The 23,869-nt window shown below is 40.4% G+C and overlaps 1 protein-coding gene across 3 annotated transcripts in view; it reads right to left on the bottom strand.

Annotated features, from left to right (window-relative positions):
- zgc:158766 (uncharacterized protein LOC100009641 homolog) overlaps positions 1-17,571 on the bottom strand; it is a 34,773-nt gene extending 17,202 nt beyond the window's left edge. For all 3 annotated transcript variants that reach the window (XM_023275510.3, XM_023275513.3, XM_023275511.3), the window contains exons 1-9: positions 17,313-17,571; positions 12,370-12,567; positions 9,344-10,565; positions 5,016-5,195; positions 3,417-3,540; positions 2,903-2,996; positions 2,330-2,416; positions 1,976-2,092; positions 203-301 (exon numbers count right to left, since the gene is read on the bottom strand). In XM_023275510.3, the coding sequence (XP_023131278.2) occupies positions 203-301; positions 1,976-2,092; positions 2,330-2,416; positions 2,903-2,996; positions 3,417-3,540; positions 5,016-5,195; positions 9,344-10,565; positions 12,370-12,567; positions 17,313-17,381 (2,190 nt within the window). In that variant the 5' untranslated portion in view covers positions 17,382-17,571. The remainder of the gene's footprint in view (positions 1-202; positions 302-1,975; positions 2,093-2,329; positions 2,417-2,902; positions 2,997-3,416; positions 3,541-5,015; positions 5,196-9,343; positions 10,566-12,369; positions 12,568-17,312) is intronic.
- Positions 17,572-23,869: the final 6,298 nt, after the last annotated feature.

Here is a 23,869-nt window from a genome sequence, read left to right as displayed (position 1 = left end):
AATGGAGGGTTTTCAAACACAAAAATTCAAACTCAAAACACATGTAGGTTATCGACCTCATCTGCACAAAGATCAAGGCAGGTGACCATAAAACAAGCTGAGCTGTTAACTCTAGTTAAGGAGGAAAAAGGCCAGCAGAAACATTTAGTCAGTAAGAAAACAAATGTCAGTGGAGAGACATAAATCAGGGTTTGAGTCTGACCTTCGAGGTCTTCAGGTTGCTGCTGGCGCTCAGAGTGCTGATGGACTCCTGGAGGGAGGTGATGGCAGCACTGCAACTGCTGGCAAACGGTTCGATTTTCTGACAGAGAAAAAGAGATGAAGGGAGATTATTAGCCGGGTTTATGAGGTGGTTTAGGAAGGCAACTTTTACTACCTGTCTGTTAAAAAAAAAATGTAATTTCATTCTATCTCCACATAAGGTAATGCAACTTGATCGCTTTGTTACCGTTCAATTACCTAAATGCCAAAAATATACAGATAAATACAAGAGAAGACCAATATGATGATGCCTTTACTTAAGTATATTCGGTAATGTGTTCACACTGCAAAGATAGGATAGTGCATACTATACCTTATTTAATTAATTTCAGATATTAATCTAATAGTAATTTGGGAGAGCCTCAGAGGAGATGCTACAGTATTTACTGAGGTGAAAAAAGTCACCCTTTAACCTCTATAATACAACAACATTGAAAAATATCTGATTATATAATCAGCCCAAATTGCCTGACTTTGTAGCTGATATATTTCTATTAGTTTATTATATCGTAAACATTGAAAATTGACCAATTCTAACATGACACAACATATGGTACGGTATGTATATATTCTATTGTCAGGGGTTTAATTGTTATGAGGATAGTTGTATACATATATTTCTGCCTTTAATGATAAGAGATTTCACATTCAGTTATGGTATTGTGATAAAAATATGTCAACAGCTGTGATGCAGTTAAGGATTTGTTAAAAAAAAAAAAAAAAATTTTATGCAGCTTATGAACTAATAATCAATGTGACTGTTAGATCCTGAAAGATTGTGCTTCCATTTCAGGCACAATTCCTAATTGCAAGTAATTAAGTAAGTTACTCTGTTTCATGCTTGAAAACACTCAACTCTCTGTGGAGAAGCTCATATGGATCCTGCTACTATCTGATGCTTCAGGTATTTAATAAACCAAGAGAAAAGACTCCTACAAACAGCTAGAAGCAACAAAATTAGAAAAGCTATTGTTTTTCATTTGTTCAGAACCCGACATTAATCATCAGTGAGTCTCATCAAACTGACATGTTTTGCAGCTTTTATTGCAGTAAAGTTGTGTTTTTATGGGGTTTCAGTATTTCAAAATACGGCTTTTGCGTTCCCCATGATGTTTATGAATCGATGTTGATGTTATTTGGGCAGACAGAAACTAAAAAGCTAGAACTGTAAGTTGCATAACAGTGTTCATATTATCATATAATTCTGCTAATTCCCATTTTCAATAAATGCATCAGTAACCCAGTTATGTCTATTACAGTTATGAGCAACAGTTTAAATGCACTTGTAAAGATCATGTCTATCATGATAGTCGTGTGTTTCCAATGACTCCTTAAACTCAATTTTCTGTGCACACGAGTCTTTGTCATAAAAAAACAATCTTGAATTGTTGTTTCATAAATGTCTTGTATGAAAAATTATGAAATGTGCTGGGTCTGGTGGTTTGGTCTTCACATGAGCGAGACTTTATTTCACAACTCTGCCTTTGTTTTCCTAATTACGCAACGCCGTCATGTGTGAACCGATCATGAACTTGTGCAAAGCAGCAATTAGAATAATTTATTTTTCCTGTGAACACTGAGTACATTGAGCAGCGTAAAGGTAAAACATATTTTTCTGAAGGTGCCACCGCCCTTGCCAAGCTCTTAGGTGATTCTGCAGGTATGTTTGATGACGCTGGCTCCGCTCCAGCCGCCCCGCCTCCGTCACACCCACCTGTCTGAAGTGGATCCAGTGGTTGTGGTCGTAGTGGAAGGTGCCCTCCAGTTCTCGTGTGAGCTGGGTTTGGTCGATGTGCTTCAGCAGGGCCTTCAGGGATGACAGCGTCTCGGTCTGCTCCGAGAAACGGAAAAACATAAACAAACACGCGGGTAAAATGTGTCTCTACGGTTACTTTAACTAGACACGGGCCGATTCCTGCTCATCGCCAATCTCTGTCATCACGGCTTGCAGTGAGGAGATTAGATAAGAATTCATCGGCATCTTGTTTAATCTGATTTCTTGCAAATCCTTTAACATGAAAAACTGGAAATAGCTTCAAATTACCTGATGATAAGAGTCTGTATTTACCTGCACACTGATGTCTCTCTCAGGTTTGGCTGCTGCCTCTTTGTCCACCAGGAACAGAACTGAGTAAAGTGCATTTGGTACTAAAGCCTGCGAAAGACAAGCACAAACATTAAAAGCAGAGACTTAAAAGTGTGTGTACATATGTGATACGCCACGAAACAGGCATTTAATATGATGCACAGTTTACAGATTTATCATCCTTACATCAGCGAGAAACTCATTATCATAACATGATGATACGTCTCTTGTGAGTCGGCTGCAGACCTAAACCTGCTGCCGGCGTGTGGTTAAAAACAGACAAGTAAGGACAGGCTTCTCCACAGAAGCCCTGAGGCCAGACTTTTTCACAAAAATGTCTTGGAAGTGCAGTCACTACAAATTCAAGGTGTGCCTCTTCAAAAAAAAGAGCCAAACTGTGTCAAAAAGACAAGGTTCAGAACAATAGGAAACGTGTGAGGAATGACATGATATAAGTTTGGTACTGAGACGTAGAATTACAACTTCAGCTGAGGCCTGAAAAGCTCTTTGTGGGTGTGTTGGAGGGTAATTACATATTTTCCACTGCAGGCTCACCTGAAATTCAGACAGAGATGACAACAGAGCTGGAACAGGCTGCTGCCTTCTGCTGTCTATTACAACAGTTAGGCCTTCATCACGCCTTTCTTTCCTAAAACCAGAGCATTACAGTTAGTCTGCTGCCTTTGTCAAACACCCGATTGCATGCAGTCGGCACTGCCTCTAATACATGAGAAAAACACAGTAGTTTATTTAAAGTTTAAAGGATTTAGAGACAATTTAAGTCCACTTTAATTCCAACATCAGTGTATTTTGTACAGTAAACATACAGTAAGTCTTACACTGGCTTACAAAAACACTGCGATGCGTAATTAGTAATACAATCATGAACAAATATGTTCAAATATGCCTTCTAGAAGGAACCTCTCATACTTCTTTAAATGTATCGACTATGTTCTATATTTAAAATGACTTCTTCATTTCACTATAAGCTCTAAATAACAGCTGCAGTAAAAAGCAACACTGGGAAAAGCCCACATGAAATCCACCTGAGTGTGTTTATGTGACGTACCGCAGAGTTGAGCAGTAGTAGCCCAGTAAACAGGTCAGATCATCTGCTGTGCTGCTCTCACCTGCCCACACCTGAGCTCTGGTGCACACCTGCAGCACCGCTCTCCCACCACGATCTCTGTTTCCTGGAAGAGGTGAAGGCAGGGGGTCAACACTTCACACATCTATAGTACTGGTAAAATATGAAACAGGCGGCTGGGAAGTGAAGGATATGTGCCAAAAATGTGGTTGAGTCTTGTTTTCTTTCAGCTCAAGATTATCTCAGAAATTTTCTGCTTTCTTTTAGTCACTGATCTACAAGGAGTTTCTTATGTTTATTTTTAGTCTTGATTATTGCACTAGACTCAGGTATCAGACAGAATTTAAAAGTGTGTTTTGTGTATTATAACAAAGGTAAAACGCAACAATTTTTCTTTAAAAAATTGGAAAAAAAATTTAAGCTGAATTATAAATATCAATGTTACAGAAACTGGAATCAACATGGACAACACTTTTCCAAGGGTCCATAGATGCTAACAATACTGGGGGAAAAAAGAGCTCCACGTACTTGAGATATTTGCTTTTTTACAACCTCTACAAGCTCAAGCCAATTTTTTTACAGCACTCTGCAGGTCACCTCTATAAAGATATTTCACCATGAATGTCTGAATGTCTCTTCCAATAACTTGCTCCTGTGGATACCATTTTTTAGCCATTTATTTTAACGATCAAGTGTTTTATTTTCCTCTCTTGTCATGTACACCGTCTGCATTTCAACCGAAAAGTCGCAGAATCATTGTCACGATTTTAAGCTTGGATTTCATCATTTTCCCTAAAAGAATCACACGTCACAAATGTTATCTTCAAGGACCTTCAAAAAGCTATTTTTTTTTTCAGTTTTGGTTCTGATAAATTGTTTAATTTTGGTGTTTTTATTTTTTTAAATAAAAAGAAAAAATGCCTTTCAAACTCACCACTTTTATTTCAATAAACAGTTTGATATATACTTGTATTTATATTTTTTAAATTTTTGTTGCATACTTTTAAAACATTATAACAGAAAGTGCTATCCATATAAATCAAGTTTATTATTTTTACTGTTACTATTTTTCCACAACAGGAATAAATCTGTTGATGCGTTGCAGTGGTATCATATCCCTAAAATAGATAAGAAACCAATGTTATTTGGAACAAAAAGCTTCATAAATGCCTGTTTATTTGCCAGTGAGGGAGCAAACAACAATGGCTAATAAAGGAATGCACAAGAAACCAAAGTACTATCCAGAAATAAACAGGTAAAATCATAAACTATATTTGGAAATTTCAGGATAATTGCACTGTATCCTCTGTTAGACCTGCACTGTGCACGTGGTATATGATTTAATTTTAAAGATATTTTCCATCACATTTTTACAAAGAAGAGCAAGAAAAAGTCTAACATAAACTGACTTCTATTGTCAAAGTGTGCACTATGCATGTACACTGAAATAAATCACATTGTTCGACATTTCTGTGTAATTCAACAGATTAGACAACTAAAAGGCTTCAGCCGATACGTTCAAGGTTTCTATACCTCACGCTGGGAAATGAAATCAGATAAGTCGCATCTCTGGTGTCCTACCTGGCAGGATCACAGCACCAGATGTGAGCAGCTCTTGATTGACCTCTGACACCAGTTTGGGGAAGACTGCGTTACACTCATGTCTGATGGCCGTCCCGTTGGCAGCTTTAGGACTGTGCAACTCTTCTCCGCTATTTCTGTGCCGCCTGTTCTCAGTGCTGATGCTGTCCTCACGCTGGCCTGCACAGACAAATATGATAATGACAGTAAACACAAGCGTGACAGATCGTCTGAGTGATGTTTACCGAGCAGCTAGTGTCAGAAAATAGAGTACAATCAAGAGAAAATAGAAGCATCCTTTCATCTTTGTACTTTCTTACCTTTACCTCATGAGGCAAGTGTTTATTAGTGGTGAGGTGGGTGTGCTCGATTAGTGAGTTCACCCTGAGTCACCGCGGAGTCCAGGTGTTTAGTCAGCCTGAGTCACGGCTAACTCTGCTGTTACTAGACTCTGGTAGCTGCACCTCCTCCTATTCAGCCCTGCACACCTCCAGGCTGTGTTTACAGGAATGATATGCCTGACATTCCCAAGCAGCACCACAATTTATGGACTCAATCCTGATCCTAAAGCGTGGAAGTACTCGCACAGAATACAGTTAAGCCCAGAACCCTTCAAACCCATGGCTAAGTTTCATTTAAGCAAATTTTTATTTCACCAAAAGGCTTTGTCTGACTGGAAATTACATTAAAAAGTGGCAGAAGTTAATTCTAATGATTTCTCTGTTTATTTTTTCCCCACAAAAAAAAGCCAAAATTATTGATACTCTTTCTCAGTAATCAACGGCACGGATGGATTCAGGTCTGGACTCTTCTGATTGTTTTCTCTTCACCGCTTTGGCTCCATGTTTCACATCATTGTCTTGTTGGAAGCTCCAATGCTGCCCAAGGAGCAGCGTTTCTGCAGACTGCCTGATGTTTTCCTCCACAATTTTAATGTGCTCCTCTTTTTCTCATGACACTATTTACTACTACTAAAACCGCCCCAAATCATCACATTCCCACCACCATGTTTAACCCTTTGATGCACAACATGGGGTCAAGAGATACCCATTTTCCATTGAATATGGGCCACTTTTCACCCATGTTGTGCATCAAAGGGTTAACTGTGGGGACGCTGTTCTTGGGGATGGAAAATTCCAAAATATACTTGGTCAAAAATGTACATACAGCAACTTATATAAAATTTTTGTAATGTAGAAAGTTGTGTTAATGGAAATATCTTTGCGTCACGGCTTCTTAATTTCTCGTGAGTGATAGCATTTGACTACAGCTGCTGATTCTTCTGAACCAATTTACATAGGGCCAAGGGACATTTAACCAAATATCAGCACTGCTATATGACAGATTTTGTCATATTTCCAGAAGAAGATCTATGGTAAATTTATGAAAGAACCAAACTGCATGATTTTTTTTTTTGCAAAAAAGATGCATGCACTTCAATCATTACATCATAGACAAGTACGAGTTGGAGGAGTATCATTGTAAACTTAAAACTATCTTGATATGCATGGTCTTTACATATATTTGTGTATATAAACTATTGTATGCAGAAAAGTCCATAAATACATCAGTATTTTCAAATATATGTCAAAAAGTCAGGCTATGAAAAAGTTTTGACAAACATTTTATGAAATCACCATTTAAAAATAAGGTAAAACACACATTTTCCATTTTTGCAAATCAGCAACAGACCTAAAATGTAACACAAAACCATTGTTGAAACTCCTCTGTAGGCAGATCTGTAATTATTTATCTGTGTTAGATGGACGCCTGTTGTGTGTTGTCCTTTAACACAGTTTGAGGCCTCTTGCATTGTCCTGCTCTGTTCTGTGACAGTAAACCCACCCAGCTCAGCCTCTATTGTCTTCACACAGTTAGTGCATTTCCTGTGCGACTCTGTGACCACGCTTGTGTTTGCTGCATGTTTCCTAAAATGCTTTGTATTCAGAGGAAGCGGCCAAACGTTGGGTAAAGCCTCCTGAGTATTGTCCCCGTGTCAAAGTCTGTTTTTTTCTCTGCCGGCCTCGTTTTTGAAAGCCACCGAAGAGGCTAAATCAGCAGCGGCGGTCGCTGGGGATTTGACGCACTGATCACAAATAAACGGCACAGGACGTGTTTTGATATTGCAAAAAGTTTGCTGCCTCATATCGTGAGTAACTCAACCCTTCCTGAGGATTTTTTTCATAGCGGTCTGAGTCAGTGCATGTTGGGTCTCGTGTTTCTCCAAAGACACAGGCACAGTTTGAAAGACTTTTTTTCTCATGGATCCCCAGTGGCTGATCGGTTCACAAAGGAAACTTTTGTAAATGAGGCAACCCATCTGGGATCAGCGCAGCCCCCAGCCCCAGCAACACTGCAGGGTCATCTCATTGTGGGATGCTGGGGTCCCTGTGGTCGGTTTACAGGGTTTACAGGATCCTTTGTTGCCTTTGAAATGTCGTTGTGAGAAACCTGCTTTGCAAAAAGCTGAAATACAATCCCCTCTGAGGTAATCTCACAACAGTGATGTGATTTAACTACTGTATTTTTGCTGAGTGGCGCGTATTCCAACGCGTTTACATTCACAGCTCTGCTCTGGCACAGTCCAGCGTTAAGATTTAAAGATTTAACTCAACTAAATCACCTCACATTTGAATTCACGGAACAACTGGCTTTCTAAAAACAGCACGATTCCCTCGGTGGGACTCTCAGCTTCCTGCACAACCCGCTGCAGACCAACACAAAACTAAACAGTCCTGACAGCGGTAAAGAAAACACAGGGATGTGACTAAAGTTGTGTTTCCAGGGTAGGTCCATACCTGTCCCCCTGAACGTGCCAAAGAACACACAGAAGGCAATCTGTCACCAATCACAGCGCCGATGCTTCAGCGTCATGAGCTGTCTTAACCTCAGCTTCATCCATCTGATTAACTGTTGGAACCAGTCCTGCTGCAGGGCACTGTTGCAACACCAGGTGGAAAAAAATCCACCACCTAGCATTTTCACAACCTCAGGTTATATTATTTAATAAGTGATAAACGATGAGTCATTGGCTGTCATGATGATTCAACTACTACTGAAGAAAACCACACTTGTTGACGAGGTTTAAGAGGTTTGTGCAAAACATATTATTACTTGAAAATCATAAATGCATAGTTTTATTTTTGGAAAACTTTAATTTCCTAAAAAATGGAACTCCATCATGAATAAACTGTTTATTTATTGAGGACTATTTTCAGCTAGTGATTAATACACATTTTGCAACACCAGTTAGTATTTACAACAGCAGCTCAGTGTATGTGGTGTTTATTTAAATAGGAATATGTTGGTTTTGATGTTTGCAAAAGATTATTGACAAATCAACAAAAAGTGCCTTCATTCCTTTGCAATCATTGCAATTAAGATACATTTACAGATGCATTATAAGAAAAATACATTTTAATTATTTATGCTATAAAATGGCCCAGTTTTTTTCCAGTAGAAACTGGCTTAAACTTACCTAACACGTTTAAATATCAAGGTTAAGAAACTATAATAATATATAAAATAAAAATTTACCCAACTAAATTAAATGTCACAGTTAAGACCCTACAATAATACCAGTCATGCAAACTTACCTGGCTAATTTAAATACTAAGATTAACATGGTGAATACTACATAAAATACAGATTTGCTTGACTAAATTCATTATTATTAGACCCTATAATAATATTGCACATTTTCTTGACTAATTTATGTTACAGTTAAGACCCTACAATATTAATTATTGCATAAAGTTCCCTGACTAATTTAAAAACTAAGGGCAAGAACCTGCTATATTATAGGAAAGACAAATTAATCTGAAAAAAACAAATAAATAAATTCTATACAGATATAATATAAATTCACCTGCATAAAATAAATATTGCAGTTAAGATCTTGCAATATTATATACATTACAAATCTACCCAACTAAATTAAATAGAATGTTTCAGACTTTAAAACTTTTTAAAAAACACAAATCTTCCTGACTAAATGAAATATTACAGTTAGGATCCTACGATTTTGTTAATTATGTAAATTTACCTGACTAATTTAAGGCTAAGACACTACAATATTATATATAATACAAAGTGACATTACTAACTTAAATGTTAAGGTTAAGTACCTACAATATTATATACTCCAACAGCTTATGTGATTAATTATAAAATGAATGTTAAAACTGTAAAAAAAGAAAAAAAAATCATACATGGAAACCTCAACAAATCCAAAGATTCAGAGACCTTCAGCAGAAATGTATAATACTGTGTTGTAGGATTACATTATCAAAAATAGACCATTTGAAGTGTATTTTTTCTGCACTGACCTGTCTCCTCTTTGCTGCTCCTCCTCTCAGTACCAGGAAGCGCTGCCTCCACATCCAGCTTCCCAAATCGAAGAGCGTAACCGTTTATTAGCTTTTTAGGGGAGATGCTCGTAGATCCTCCAGACGATGAACGTTCCCGGTGACCTTTAACCTGGCCGGCCTTGTTAGTCCTCTCCAGTGACTTGGACCTCCTCTCTGCCCGCCTCTCAGCGCTCCGTAAGCCTCTCTGGAAGTAAAGCAGAGGAGTGCTGGGTCTGGAGTCGTCGCCGCTGAGCCAGCCCCGGCTACCGAACCGCCGAGATAAATGCTCCCTGGGAGACGTCCTGGTGTCGGGGCTGCTGCCTGGAGTCACCGTTCCCTGTCTGAGACCGGCGCTGTGCTCTGGGCTTTCCTCCAGGATGGATTCAGAGCTGGAACCGAGGCTCATCGGGTTCTGCAGGGCCTCCATGTAGGACTTCCTGAAAAGTCTCCTGCTCTCGAAGGCCGCAGAGTCTCTCAGGAGGCGGCGTCGAGGACCAGGGTTGCTTAGATCTGTGGAAAAAGAGAGCATCTTGGACCCCCTGTCTCTTCCGCCGCCGTCCTCGCCGTCCTGTCCAACGCCGCACTCCTCGGCAGGCCTTTCGATTTTGACGATGGGTGCGGCGGGGTCAGCGTGGTTCTCGCTGCTGGAGTCCGTGTGGTTCCTGTTCGGGGTGGTGGGCTCGGAGAAGATGGAGTCGGCTCCCTGAGAGTGCAGCGACTCCCTGGAGCTCCGGTGGCTGTCCAGCGTCCCCGTCGATCCGCTGGTGCTGCAGGTGCTGAGGTGGCCCCGGAAGCCGCCTCTGTTGCAGCGCGCTTGCATGATGGCGTCCGCCGTGCTGCTGACGAATAGCGGGTTGACCACGTTCTTCCACGGCGTCCTGTACACGGCCGTACCGGTGGTGAGCAGGCAGTTCTGTAGCGGGTGCAGGTTCCGGTCGCGCGTTACATTCTGCAGGAACTCAGCTGTGAAGACGCTGCCATACATGCTCTCCGAGATGGGGATTTCTGCGATGGCCTGCCCGCTGGACGACAAACATTTTATCACGAGCTTGGCAGCCTTGCGGCCCAGAGGGACTATCTGCAGGTAGAAGTCTCCTTGCTTTAGTCGGACTTTATGCAGAGGGGCGAGCTGCAGGACGACCTTCTCGTGGATGCAGAGAGGCCACCCCTCATGGTAGAACAGCAAACCTCTGAACCTCACCTGAGAGAAAACAGAGCATTTGTTATCACTGGTGTGTGTCACAGCTTGCATCATTTACATCTGACATCTGCAAAGCTGTGTTCAAACACATGTTTAGCTGTAATGGAGACGCGAGCTGTTTTCATAGATGAATCACTGTCAGCCATGGTTCTGCTGAAAAACCTGTCTGATCAGGCCTGGTTTCGCAGCAACCGCAACACAAATCTCCGCATAAATAACAGAGCGGCACATACGCGGCGCTCAAGGGTTGGCTTTTTTCATCTCTTATGAATGTCAAAGGGAAGACTGAGGATGTGATCTTCCTCTGAAGCCTCTCATATTGCCTGCAATACAAAGGCTCTCATGCACAGCGAGCTGTTCTCAGGGGCTAGGCTTAGGTGAAACTATTGCTCTGTGGCTATCGTCACAGTGTAATCACCAGAGAGATGAATGCAGAGGAATAAAGTTTCAGCGCTTTGGTCGTAGAGCTCTAACCCGCAGCAATCAAAGCTTGTGAGGGAGAATATTGAGTTTCACTTTGGACCCAAGAGTCCGAGGCAGCCTCTCAAGGGGACCACAGTTTGCCTCTTGTTTTGCTGCTTTTCAGCTTGTTTTCAAAACAATAATCAACTCTGTGTCACTTTTCCCACTCGGTGAAAACATTCACACTCAGCAGTACTGTTCTCGGCGCATTCTTGCATCGAAAACATTTCAGTAAATTAGATAAGATGTCCAGACAGTGACACAAACATGTGTTCGGTGCATTTTTTTCCTTCTCGTGCATCTTTATTTATATTTTACACTCCACATATACCGAAAACAAAGAGATCTGACTTAACCCTCTGAACTCCAAGCAGTTTCTGGCCTTTTTGTGTTGCTCCCGTCGCATTTTTCATCACTGTAGATTAATTTTTCACTGCGATATAAAGTCCCGGATCTCTATGGAAACAGCAAAACTATGACTAGAAGTAGACGACGGTATGCCACAGTTATAGAGCAAATAATAAAGTTGCATTTCTTTGATTATTTATTTTACAAAAAAAAGGGAAAAACCTGGATTTCACATGTGCAATACTAGAAAAAAAATAGTGGCACCACATGAAATAGACATTTTACTTTTTACATTTTAAAAAGCTCGGCAATCTGCTGTATACTACTCTGCACATCAGGTCTCCAGAGATGTTTCATCATGCTGAATGTATCTTCCTACAACTTGCTGAGAACTTGCAGCTCTGTGTATGTTTCTTGAGCCATGCTACATGCATATTTGTTGCTTTAATACATTTTATTTTGCTTTCAAGCTCTCTAATTTGTTTCCTGATGTGGCTTTTCTCTGCAATTCCGGTGAATAGTCCCTTCATTTGTGTTAGTTGGAGCTGAGTCAATTATGGAATTCTGACTCTGCCAACAAGCTCAGATATTTTTGTTTTCTGGACATCTACTGAGAGCAAACAGTCCTTTTTTAAGTCTTTTTCAGTATTTTTTTTTTTAAAATGAGACATGTAGAATAAAGTTATTTTGATGCAACATCACAACGTTTGTTATCATCAGGACCATCTAAAAGTTAAAAACCTGTTGATTCTTCCTGCTTTCATCATTTCTGGCTCTGTTAAATGGTGTAATTTTGACAATTTGTTAAAGATAACATGCCTTCCTAACCTGCTGGTGGGCTATGGGTTCAGAGGGTTAAGCATCTCCAACAGTGCTGCAGGAAATCACTGAGGTCAGTATCAGGTAAATCTATCCTACCAAAGGAATACTGGAATAAGTCACATTCTTGGACTCCTCAGTTCAACCTCAGGTGACATTTCTATCAAACACTCACACAGGTTTCTTTCTGGATGATCTGCAGGATCCTCTTGGCAGGAAGCAGGAAGTCGATGAGGCAGCGGAGGCCGTCTCCTCGGTACTGCCTCTCCACCACGCTGAAGAGCTGCCAGAGGACGGTGGACGCTGTGGCACTGAAAGGACGGTACAACGCAGACAAGGTGCTCTGGATACAGTTGTCCAAAGACTCAGCGTCCTGAAGGAAAAAAGAGACACTTAATCGGGTAAACTGTGCAACAATGAATTTTCAATGATGCACAATCAAAGGCAATTTTTGCAAGAAATACCAAAACATTATATCATATATATTCAGACTTGAGGCTAGACCAATGGTTTCCAACATTTTGGGCTTGAAAATTGTTCATTATATTCAATTTTCGTTCTCTTGGACACAAAAAGCAGAACTGATTAAAAGGAAAAATCCAGTTGAGTTTGGGTGCTTCAAACTTTTTTGCACTTTTCTGACAATTTAAAGCAAAGTATGAGAAATATTTTAATTTAAAGGATTTGTATTTGTGTGAAATATCCACAACTTCAGTTCAAACAAGAGAACAGTTTTATTCTATTGTGAGTAGAGGGTGACTGATATGTGGTTTTCAGGGCCCATACCAATTATTAGCAATCAAGGAGACGAATAACCAAAATCTATTTTAAAATTGAAAATCCTTATGTCAAAATTTAGAATAATACAAACTCAAACACAAAACTTCGCTGCAATGCTTTTATTTATTAATGTTTTACATGTTTAAATAAAAGAGGATTTTTCTACATTTATCAGTCAGTGCTGATAGCATTTACTTGTGATGCATAATTATACAGATAACGCTCTAAGTAGGACATTGTTTACTACAGATCAACAGAAGTAGCATCAAAGCCAAAGTGACCCATTTTTAAATGTAGTTATTATAAACAGTAATCAGATCTTTTTAAAAGTACACCAATAATCAGAAAACTCCAATCTGATTTTTCTTGGAACCTCAGACTGGCAACAGTCTGCAATGCAATCCTTTGAATATTGTGCAACTCTGGTCAAATAACAAGGCGACTATTATTGGAAGATAAACACATGATGGACTCGGCATGATCCCACTTAGCTGGACAGTCAGGAAGTTTGAACAGGGAACATCCCAGCGAGGGGAAACACCTGGTTGGAGTGACGTCAGTGGACGCGGACAGCCAAACTGGAAAGTCCAGACTGGACTGGACGCTGGAACGTTAGCCTCTAATAACAAACCATGTCATCTACAGAGCGTTATCTGACCTCCGCATGATCTGAGCCACCACCAGCTGTTCCCAGCAGTGCAGATGACACGTCCGACACTGTTAACTACAACTTGTCTGGTGATGACACGGGACACTCGGGATTACAGAGGCTGACCTGAGGTGGTCATTATGTCCGTGGTTGAGGCTTCAACCTTCCTCCATTCAGCCAAGGCCAAACATCACTGCTATCTGCCCTTCCTGAATGGAACACAGCAGTGGAATAGAGACATCTGCCTCCTACGATAACGGATAAACAGCAGCGCCAGGGAAATTCTCACACTATAACAACTGCGTAGGACGTCGGAGAACGCAGGCTTTTAACTGCACGGCCCCTGTTGTTTTGTTACTTTCACATATATGTCTTTTAACCGCATTTACATGAGAATAAAAGTACATAAAGAAACCTAGAAATCACTGTACTTGGTTGAATTTTGCCCGTCAGACAGCCCATGTTTCACCCCTTTTATAGGATCCGATCTAAGCAGCTCAGCACCATCAATTAGAGGAGAGCGAGTACAGTTCAGCGCATTCGTACACATGCCACGACTCTACTACAAGGCGCTCATTGTGCACTCCGCCTCTCTAAGTGGTATGTGCCGTACAGTGTTGGTGCCCTGAAACAAAACACCCACTTCCATTAACAGTCAGCTTTGCTTTTAGCGAGACACAAAAAAAATGTCTCTGGGCATTAGTCACTGTTTCACCCAGGAGGAGAAGAATAACATGGTGTTTTATTGGAGGAAAGCTAACAATGGGAGGAAAGCCCTCAGTAGGACAGGCCGGCGAGTTTCTCTTCAGGTTCCCAAGGCAGAAAAAAAAAAAAAAAACAGAAACAGTGACAGAGTCAGAGTCAGAGTTTTGAAGAACAATTAGTCAACATAGCAGAGATTGGAGCTCAATTGCATTTCAAAGGCGAGTCATCACGTTGCAGAGGGAGTGGCTTTTTGTGTAATCTACTGCTACGACACGAGCACAAAAACCCAACAATGGTGCAATATTTACACTCAGAGCGGTGACAAATGTGCATTACATCCTCACCTCGTGCATAATGTCTTACATAAGATGAAACATATCTGGCTTTGTCGTGAAGAATTTGCTTTTCACTTAGTGTCACCTGTCTGCTGTGGAGACATATTTGCATGTCTCAGCAGAACTTGGCCACCAGAGCTGAGCTCTGCGCCACGCAGGAATGCAGTGTGTATAGTTGTGTAGCTTCAGAGCTTCAGCCAGGAACAGGAGCGAATTGGGAAGTCCCACCAGCTCCGATGCCGGGTCTTTTGTGAAGCGATGGTGGTAATTATTGGCTTTAAGCTCCAGGTGGGACACTTTTGTCCATGCAGTTGGTAAAACAGCTGTTCAAGAGGTGAGTAAGTAGGCTAAAAGATGGAGGAGGGGGGAGTTTGTGTCTTTCAGTGAAACAAGCAAGCAAACTGAGAGGATTTTTTTCTAGTTAAGTCGAGGTTAAGAGGTCACGGAAACATATTCTGGAGCTTTTTGAAGTCGACTCCACCAGAATGTTGCATTAGCTGCTGAATCTAAACTCCCAGCACCCTTTAAAGCCAGAGTCAGAGGGAGAAAGAGTGCATCCCAGTGAAAGAAAAAGTGAGAGAGTGAACACGAGGTGGTCACTGACACATTTAGTGGGTCAGGGACACAAAAGACGCTGCCTACCAGGCCTCCAGTGGAGCATGAAGCCACCAGGGGAGTGTAACAGGAGAGCCCTGGAGCCCCCACACAGGCCGCTCGCTAACCAACCTGCTAACAGCCTCAAAGGCAGCGGGGACGACGAAAGGGCCACAGGTTGCTCCGACCTGCCAGGTGCCAGGATGCCAAACAAAAGAGCCTAGCGAGACCTCCCTGTCGAGCCCCGCAGTTTGATTCAGCTTTTGATCTGTGCTAATGGAAATCCAATCTCATGAGAGGTGAGGAGAGGGGGCCCAGACAAAAAGGTGCACGCTGTATTTGAGAGCAACCTCAACCCTTATTCGATATTTCAAGCAGCCGGTGATGTAATATCGCCACACAAAGACCCCTCTTAGATCTACACAAGTGTCTCTTAACAAGGAGCTTAACACACCAGCCCTGTGTAACACTACACAGCTCTTCAGTGGCTGATATGGTGATGTGACATTGTAAAAAGACACTTGTTGTTGTAAATGTTGTAATGTTATCTCAGGAGATAAACGTTGACCCCAACAGGGCCACAATTATTGTGTGAGGCGAGGTGATAAACTGGGCCACCCACGTGTCTGACAGAAACAAGGTACCATTTTTAACCCTCCTTCAATGTGCGTTTACATTCCTACGGATTTACACCAACTTTTCTGCAAAACATCAGGTTAAAGCAACCTCTACATAGTAAAACTATTTATAAAACTAACTGACAGAGGTATAGTAAACATTAAATAATGCAAAACGAAACCCCAGAATCCCAGTTTCCCCACTGCGGTATCGAGAAAGACTTGATTTATGTGATCAGCCGTCAACTAATGACTTTGTCCTGCAGGATGTAAACAGCACAGACGGGATGTTGTTCCCGACCAGCAGAACTCGCTGACCCTCCACATGAACGTATAAAAACACACACATTTTTCGATTATGCCTTCGGATAAAAGGAAAAAGCCCAACAAAAGAAGACAAAAAGTGAATGGAGGTCCTCCAGCCAATCAGAGCACTGATGAGCAGAGACAAAAGGAGACTGACAAAGTGTGTTGATACCTCCACAGGGTAAATATAGAGCGGGATGCATTCCAAAACAAAAGGGAAGCTGATAACAGGACGACCTATCAGAGAGGATGCAAACTTGTGTATTTCACAAAAGCCTGTTCCTGAAATCTTGTTTTCTCTTTATCTACTCAGATAAATGCAGGGACACATTTATGTTTAGCCCTAATAATGAAATAAACACAACATTTGGTGCTATTTGTGAGTTCTGGGGTTCAAATCTAGCATTTAGCTTAACTATAAAGACTGAAATTTGTGTTTGATTACTATGGAGCTTCGCTATTTTCAGCTGTAACTGAACATATTGATATTCGGCACATGAGGAATCACACTCACATTTTCCTTCCAAGTGAAAAAAATCACTACAAACAAGCATATATCAGTAAGCAAAGATGCAAATTGACCAGAAAAGGAGGCAAAATGGAAATGAAAAGCCACAAAAAGAGGAAACTGGCCAAAAACGATTTTTAAAATTCTAGAAAAAGTAACAAAACAGGAACAAAATGATGCAAAATTAGCACAGAATGCCACAAACTGAAAACAAAAAGATGCAAACTGACCACAAAAAAAGACAAAATGGCAACATATTGACAAAATATTGTTAAAAATGCAAACATTTACCCAACATGCTCCTTGAATTCAATGAAAATTAAGTGGAACGTGTATAATCCGACATCAGCAAATGTTGCCGCTGTACTCCCTCCTCTCCCACAGAATGCATGTGTAAAAAGCTACAAGTTGTGTTTTGGCTACAGACGAGGACGTCAAAATATGAGCTGTCTGTGAGCCTTGTCATGAAAAACATCCATCCCAGAAATATGTGCAGTAACGCAGAAGCTGAACAACAAGTTAAAACACATGCAAAAGTGCCCAGAAAGGATCAACAGCTGCCAAAAAAAAAAAAAAAAAAAAAAATCACATTACCTGCAATAGAGGCATGTTTTAAGCTCATACCTTAATACTCAGGTAGTTGTCACAACTCCGGGACTTTGCTCTGGAGTGCATTTTACCCAACGACAGCATTTAAGCTTCAGAGAAAATCCAAAACTTCACTAGATCCCGTGTCACCAACTCCAAAGGGTAGAATGTGTAATCCACGCTGGGAGTGTTACAAGTCATTTCTGTGATATCAACAGGTCCGGCTTCATTTCTCTCCCCTCTGGCTCTTCTTTTTTCAGTGCTGTGGTGTCGGCAGCTGGAGCAGACTAAACTCCAGAGCGTGAGAGAACGGCACAGCACTGGCTTCCTTCCCCGTCACTCACCCTCCCTCCCTCCCTTCCTCCCAGTGCAACCTCCCCCGCCCTGCTGCTGCCGCCCTGCTGCCACCGAAGCCTCTTCCAGCTGGATAAATGCACGCCGCTGCAACTCCAGGCTCATCATTCGCAACACAAACTACCTGGAAACACTCCCCCCACCTTCCACCCGGCAGGCATCGCACTCCGACCGACTCCCCCTCCATGACCCTTTGCTCCTCTACCTCCACCGGCAGCTCCCCTCTACCCCTCCTGCCACAATGGTCCCTCTTTGTCCCGACAACACAAATGGACTAGGGTTTCAGCTTATTCTGCTGCCTTTTCAAAGGGAGAAAGAAAGGAAGACATCAGCATAGGATTGGTGGCTCAGGTCACCCACTACAATGGCATTCCCCTTAAATATTGTCAGGGGAATGACCAATCCTTTAACTGCTTCTTACAAACCACTGACAGATGTGGGACATCCTCCTGTTGTATTAGACACATATGTCATCCCTAAAAGTGATTCTCTAAAGAACTTTTCAAAAGATCGCTGATTTTTAACCCATAAAAAGCGTGTTAAAGTTAGATATTTGGAAGTTTTTCGTGCTATATAATGGCTTGGATTTAACTCTACAACATTGCTTTCTTTAGAATAAATGAAGTTCCAGCCTCTCTTCGCAGCCCCTTTCACTCGCCTGCAACTCAAGCACACCAGCTCACCTAAAATTATCCTCAATCACAGAAAACGTCTCTGCACTACACAAATGAAAATTGTACTATTGGATTAATTCTGTAATTCCAAAGACAAATAATGAAACAGAAAGTTCTATCCTGCAGGTTGACAGGATTGGTTGCTCAGGTTTGTGATGTATGAAACCCAGGAAGTATGAATCCACAGTACTACGATTGCTACGACTACTACTACTACCACCACCAATAACTTAATTCATTTCGCCCATTTCTAAAGCAAAGTTTCAAGGTGCTACAGAAAACAGACATTAAAAAACAGTGGATAAAACCAAGCCTACACAACTCTAAATATGCAAAAGAACAGAAGAAATAACCACACTGTAAAACATGTTTTTTAAATCAAACAGATCAACCAAGAAAAATATTAAAAGATGATCGTGATTGAAGACAAAACTGATCCTGAAGAGGAATAAAAGGCAAATTCATGGTTTCTGTGTGACCGATGCTGACTTTGAAAGTAGACTGTTGATGTACTTGCGGTTCTGTGCATACAATACGTATGTGTCGATCAGTTGCTTTCAATTAACCTCGAACACAAAAACATCTGTGAGGCTCCTGTGGATGTTTCTGAAAGGCTGATAGTGATTTTTAAAGGTTATAGCAGCTGATTAGGTGGCACCACCAAATTAGCGATTATTCCTGAGGTGCATTGATCATAGTGTGCCGACATAGCACAAGGTATCTGGAGAATTTAGAACTTCCTATAGTGTTTGGGCTCCAACAGTTGAACACATCTACAAATCAAAGCACCACCAAAATCCTGCAGTGGCTATTTCAATTCTGACTCTTTTAACAATGAATTATAAATGTGTAGATGATGGAGAACATCCTCGTAGCGTGTGCTCATAATAAGCATTGATTTACATCGCCTGCATAGATGTGAGCCAACTTTGGTAAATTACGCAGTTTCTTTCAGCGACATGACGACACAGAAAGCATAAACTGACCTTAACTCTACACCGTTAGATTGGATCTGCAGTTCCCATCTCTATCTACACCCATCCTCGGCCTCTTGCCAGCACCTCAAGCACACCAGCATCTCTGCACTGTAACCATACTAAGATTACACAATAGCAAGATGTACTATTGGATGCATGTTGGAACTGGAAATCGATTCTGAAGAAGCATAATGAAACAGAAATCTCCATCCTGCAAGCTGACACAGATTAGTTCTTTAGAATGAATCTGTGTTTTTACGATCACTACACTTCAGCTTCACAATGGAAATTCTCAGCCTGCCTATTTGGCTCGAGATGCGTTTTCTAGCATATAAACAACACTTTACAGACAAGCTAACAAGGAAAAAAATACATTTTCACTCAAGGAGGTCTTTAAAAACACCATTAACTTCTTTAAATAGTTTTAAACAACAGGAGGCATGATAACATTCGGCTCTATTTTTGGTCGGCATTCCTCAATGATGACATGACAGAACGTAGAGGTGAGCATATATGTGTGCAGCAGAAACGCAGAAAAGTGTCAGGGCCAAACAGTAGCGTTCTTCTCATTTCTTCCCAAAACACAGGACATTGTTGTTCAGAAAGAAAAACAGCGTGCACCATGAGAATGCTGGCTCTGTTTGAAAATGTGAAGATCGTATTAAATTAAGCCGCGTTCAACAGAGGAGGCAGTGAGGGTCGCTAATTAGGTTTGTTTATATTTAGAGAGGAGAGATGCTGGATTCTTGTGAGCCAGACATCACGATGACCCGACGGAGACAACGAGACGCACTGTCACACTGGACAAACAGCATCCACAGGCTTTTACACTCTGATGCAGCGGTGGGAAATCAAAAAAAAGGAAGAAACACGGCGGTAAAATATCCCCTCCCCACGCCACCGTGTTGTTATATATACATCGGATCTACATTTAGCCTTATTTAGTCTTAGTCTTATATCTACTGTGTAATCTGCTGTATAAACAAAAGCACACATAGCTCACATATGCACTATGCAAATATACACTCGTCTCCCTCCGCACTGTTTGTGCCACGACTGACCCTGTAATTTCTGCTGCCTTGGCCTTTTCCACTGGGCTGGTTTCACTGGGTGAGAGGGCACGTTTATTTTCTACTTTTATGTCTCCTCTGTCCTCCCTTTTTTTTTCTTTCTTTCTTTTTCATTCTTACTTATCTTTTTGGGCTGAAATGACTTCACACGAGCAAGAAAATTGGTGGAGTTGTCTTTATATTTGGAGTATTTTTAGGCATTTAATCCCAAGTTGAGAGTAGGAAGATGACAAGAAATGAGGGGGAATTAATCTCAGTATTTGAAACCTAAAGCAACCAATGAGCCCCTAGTAGATATTCAGCACTTAGTGACAGAATGGATTTTGCAAAAAATGTTAATTTCCTTAAAAAAAAAACAAAACAAAAAAAAAAAAAAACAGCGGAATAGTCAGCTGCTCGGATCGTCTTATGACTGCTGCAGATTGTAAATCTAATATTGTACAAATACTGATAGAATCTGTATAATTTAATATATCTTTTTTCATGCATTTTACTCTATATGCAGAAACTTTGAGGGGAATTCCTCCTTAAGTAAACCACACAGTGAGATTACAGTTCTCAGCTGTTCATGTCAAAACCGCTTTTGTGTTTGCAAGAGCATTATGTCTCCAATTGTGTACATTATAAACAATAGTGACATCAGCCACAACATTAAAACCGCCTGTCTAATATTTTGTTGGGGTCCTTTGGGTCCAGTGTGTTGGGCACAGTCCATCCGACAGACTGGGATCAATCAGACTGAGATTTGGGGAGTTTGAAGGTCTTGTCAATGCTTTAGGATCTTTGTTATTTTCCCTGAGCAGATTTTGTGGTGTAGAAGGGTGTATTTTCCTGCTAGGAGAGGATGTAAATGGTATGCAATGATGTTTACGTGTCAAAGCAGCATCCACATGAATGCCACAATCTACGATTTTCCATTAAAACATTGTTTTATGATCTGATCCATATTATTCACCTCATCTGTGGTGTAAATGTTGTGGCTGTCAGTATACATTTTAATTTGTTTTTAACTGTCAGAGGCTGTAGTCAACAGGATATTCCAACACGAACTCTTGGAAATGTTACTGTTGAAGTGTTTGTAAGTGATGTTACTCTTGTACCAAAGACTGCTGCAGAAATTTTACCCTGCTCTTGTGATTTTATTGTAAATTAGTTTTAGCGCTAAACCAAGATTAACCCTTCAAACAGTGGCTAGACCGAAACAACAAAAGATTATTGCTAATCTGAACCTCCCTGGAAAAACAAAGACGAAATCAAACAGTTAAAGACACTAATCAAACGAGGCAAAAGACTCAATGGCATCATGCTAGATACTGATTGGTTTGTTTGTTCCAGGGTCAGCACCGATTATTAGTAATTGAAAACACCGATACTGGTACACAGGTGCTGTACAAATAAAAATGAGGGCGTCAAGATTTAAAATGAAACATGACTGAAATGTTTTTGTTAATTTATGGTTTCCAGATGTTTATCTAAAAGGGAACTTTTCAGCAATTATCCTTCAACGTTTAGAGTTATTCATGACTTGTAATCAATCAGACAGTCCTGTGGGCGGGACATTGCTCAAGATCAGAGAGCGGTAACAACAAATCGTATCTGTGTTTCCATACAAGAAAGTAAATCTGAAGTAAACTTTTGCCAGTGTCACAAAAATTAAAAAAAAGATGTGCAAATTAGGCCATGTGGAGTGAAATACCTAATTTTAATTGTCATTAAAAGGTGGCAGTAGATGCTCCTTTACACACAGCTATAATAAACACAACAGAAGAAGATGAAAACAAATTCATTTTCTTTGCAACCAGATTAAATAACAACTATTGAAAAAGAAAAACTAAACAAAACTTCACAAGAAAAAGTCTCCAGGAACAGTTTTCAGTCAGTTACAATTATTCTTTTATGAGAAAAATTACATTTAAATGTTTGCTCTTTTTCACAGGAGTCACAAACCAAATGAAGAGAGTATAATTGGGGGATTTGTTACTTCAAATTTGGCTGTTTCCAGTAAATACTTTTAATGCAACACTTCCAGATGTGGATGAAAATATGTTATGGAAACACAGTTAGCAGAGGCAGCTGCATCGGAGCCAAAGTAGCATCATCTTAAACTGAAGCATTCGGTGTAAAAATTAGGATAATCTGAAAAATACTGATCTGACAGTTGGTCAGGCTGATCAGTCAAAAACTTATCTTGTACTGTAAGGTACATAAAAAAAATACATAAATAAATTATTTTTTATTTTTATATATATATATATATATATATATATATATATATATATATATATAAACTGTGTTGATAACATCTATAGCATCTTTCATATGGATTTTACAGGACTACAGGTGAAATATATAGAAAAAAATACTACTCCATGCTTTAATTTTCCATTAAAGTAAAATAAAGTGGAATTGTCAGTAAAAAAAAAAAGGGATGTTTAAAGTTTCTTCTAAGTTTTTTAAAGCAATAAATAGAGTAGTTTTGGTAATGTAAGATCCGGAACATTTTAAATCCTTCTGTCTACATTTTTCTCTTCTTTTACTCTCTTCTCTTGTGACATGTTTGTCTTCTGTGGCCACAAGAGGAGGCTTCAGTGTGTTTGTGTTCCTGGTGATTTAGGTCAGAACAGGCCCGACTGCACCGAGATAAACAGCAAACAAACAGCATTCTGGAGCCAGGATTTACTGTACGTTCACATGCCACACTAAAGACAAAAATAACTCCACATCAGCAGTGAAGTCCTAAACAGCAGAACATCATCGTCATTAGCGCTAATATGCTTGCGGGACGAGCACGTTTAAACTTTTCCTGTTGTTTTTCCAGGAGTAGCCGTAAGGTTTAAAATAGCCTCATTTACGCAGGCTTCTGGTAAACAATATTTATGTGATCTGAAAAAGCAGATAGTGCGATCCCAGGGGGGCAGCAGGCGATCTGATAACCCTACCAGGGGAACAAATTAGTCAGACGACATGAGAGCTGCAGCTTCATCATTTTTCATCATCATATCGTAGCGTTCTTCCACAGATAAAACTATAGGACAGACTTAAAGGGGGTGGATGTACACAGTAGATGTTCGGATAAAGACTGAAAGATGTGCAAACTCTCACGAACAGCCAGACTTTAGAAAACGGAGGAATTAAAACTTAAATTTAAGCGAGGTGAAATCCTGCTGTGTTGCAGAGAGTTGGGTGGTCACTGGGATAAACCACACACACCAAACTGTGGAATGTGACACCTGGATTCTACCTCACTTCATACCAACCTCACAGAAGCCACCAACAGTAGCAACAGAAACTTTAAACTTCACCCGTTTGTCTCCATAGAAACACCAGTTTGTGACAGCAACACTTGCAACAGGTTTTTGCAACAGCATAATGCCTTTTATATCCATCTACATTTGCAAAAATATAATAATGTGAGTCTTTGCAACAGCTCAGAGTATCTGCAAGTTAGTTATTTTCATTATGTACTAATCTGCTCACTACTTCCTCAAATGCAATGAAAAATATCAATTAAAGCACAA

The sequence above is a fragment of the Amphiprion ocellaris genome, chromosome 9 (assembly GCF_022539595.1).
Source record: "Amphiprion ocellaris isolate individual 3 ecotype Okinawa chromosome 9, ASM2253959v1, whole genome shotgun sequence".
Lineage (NCBI taxonomy): Eukaryota > Metazoa > Chordata > Actinopteri > Pomacentridae > Amphiprion > Amphiprion ocellaris.
Note: the sequence above shows the minus strand (reverse complement) of the source record. Positions and strands in the feature narration are given on the sequence as shown.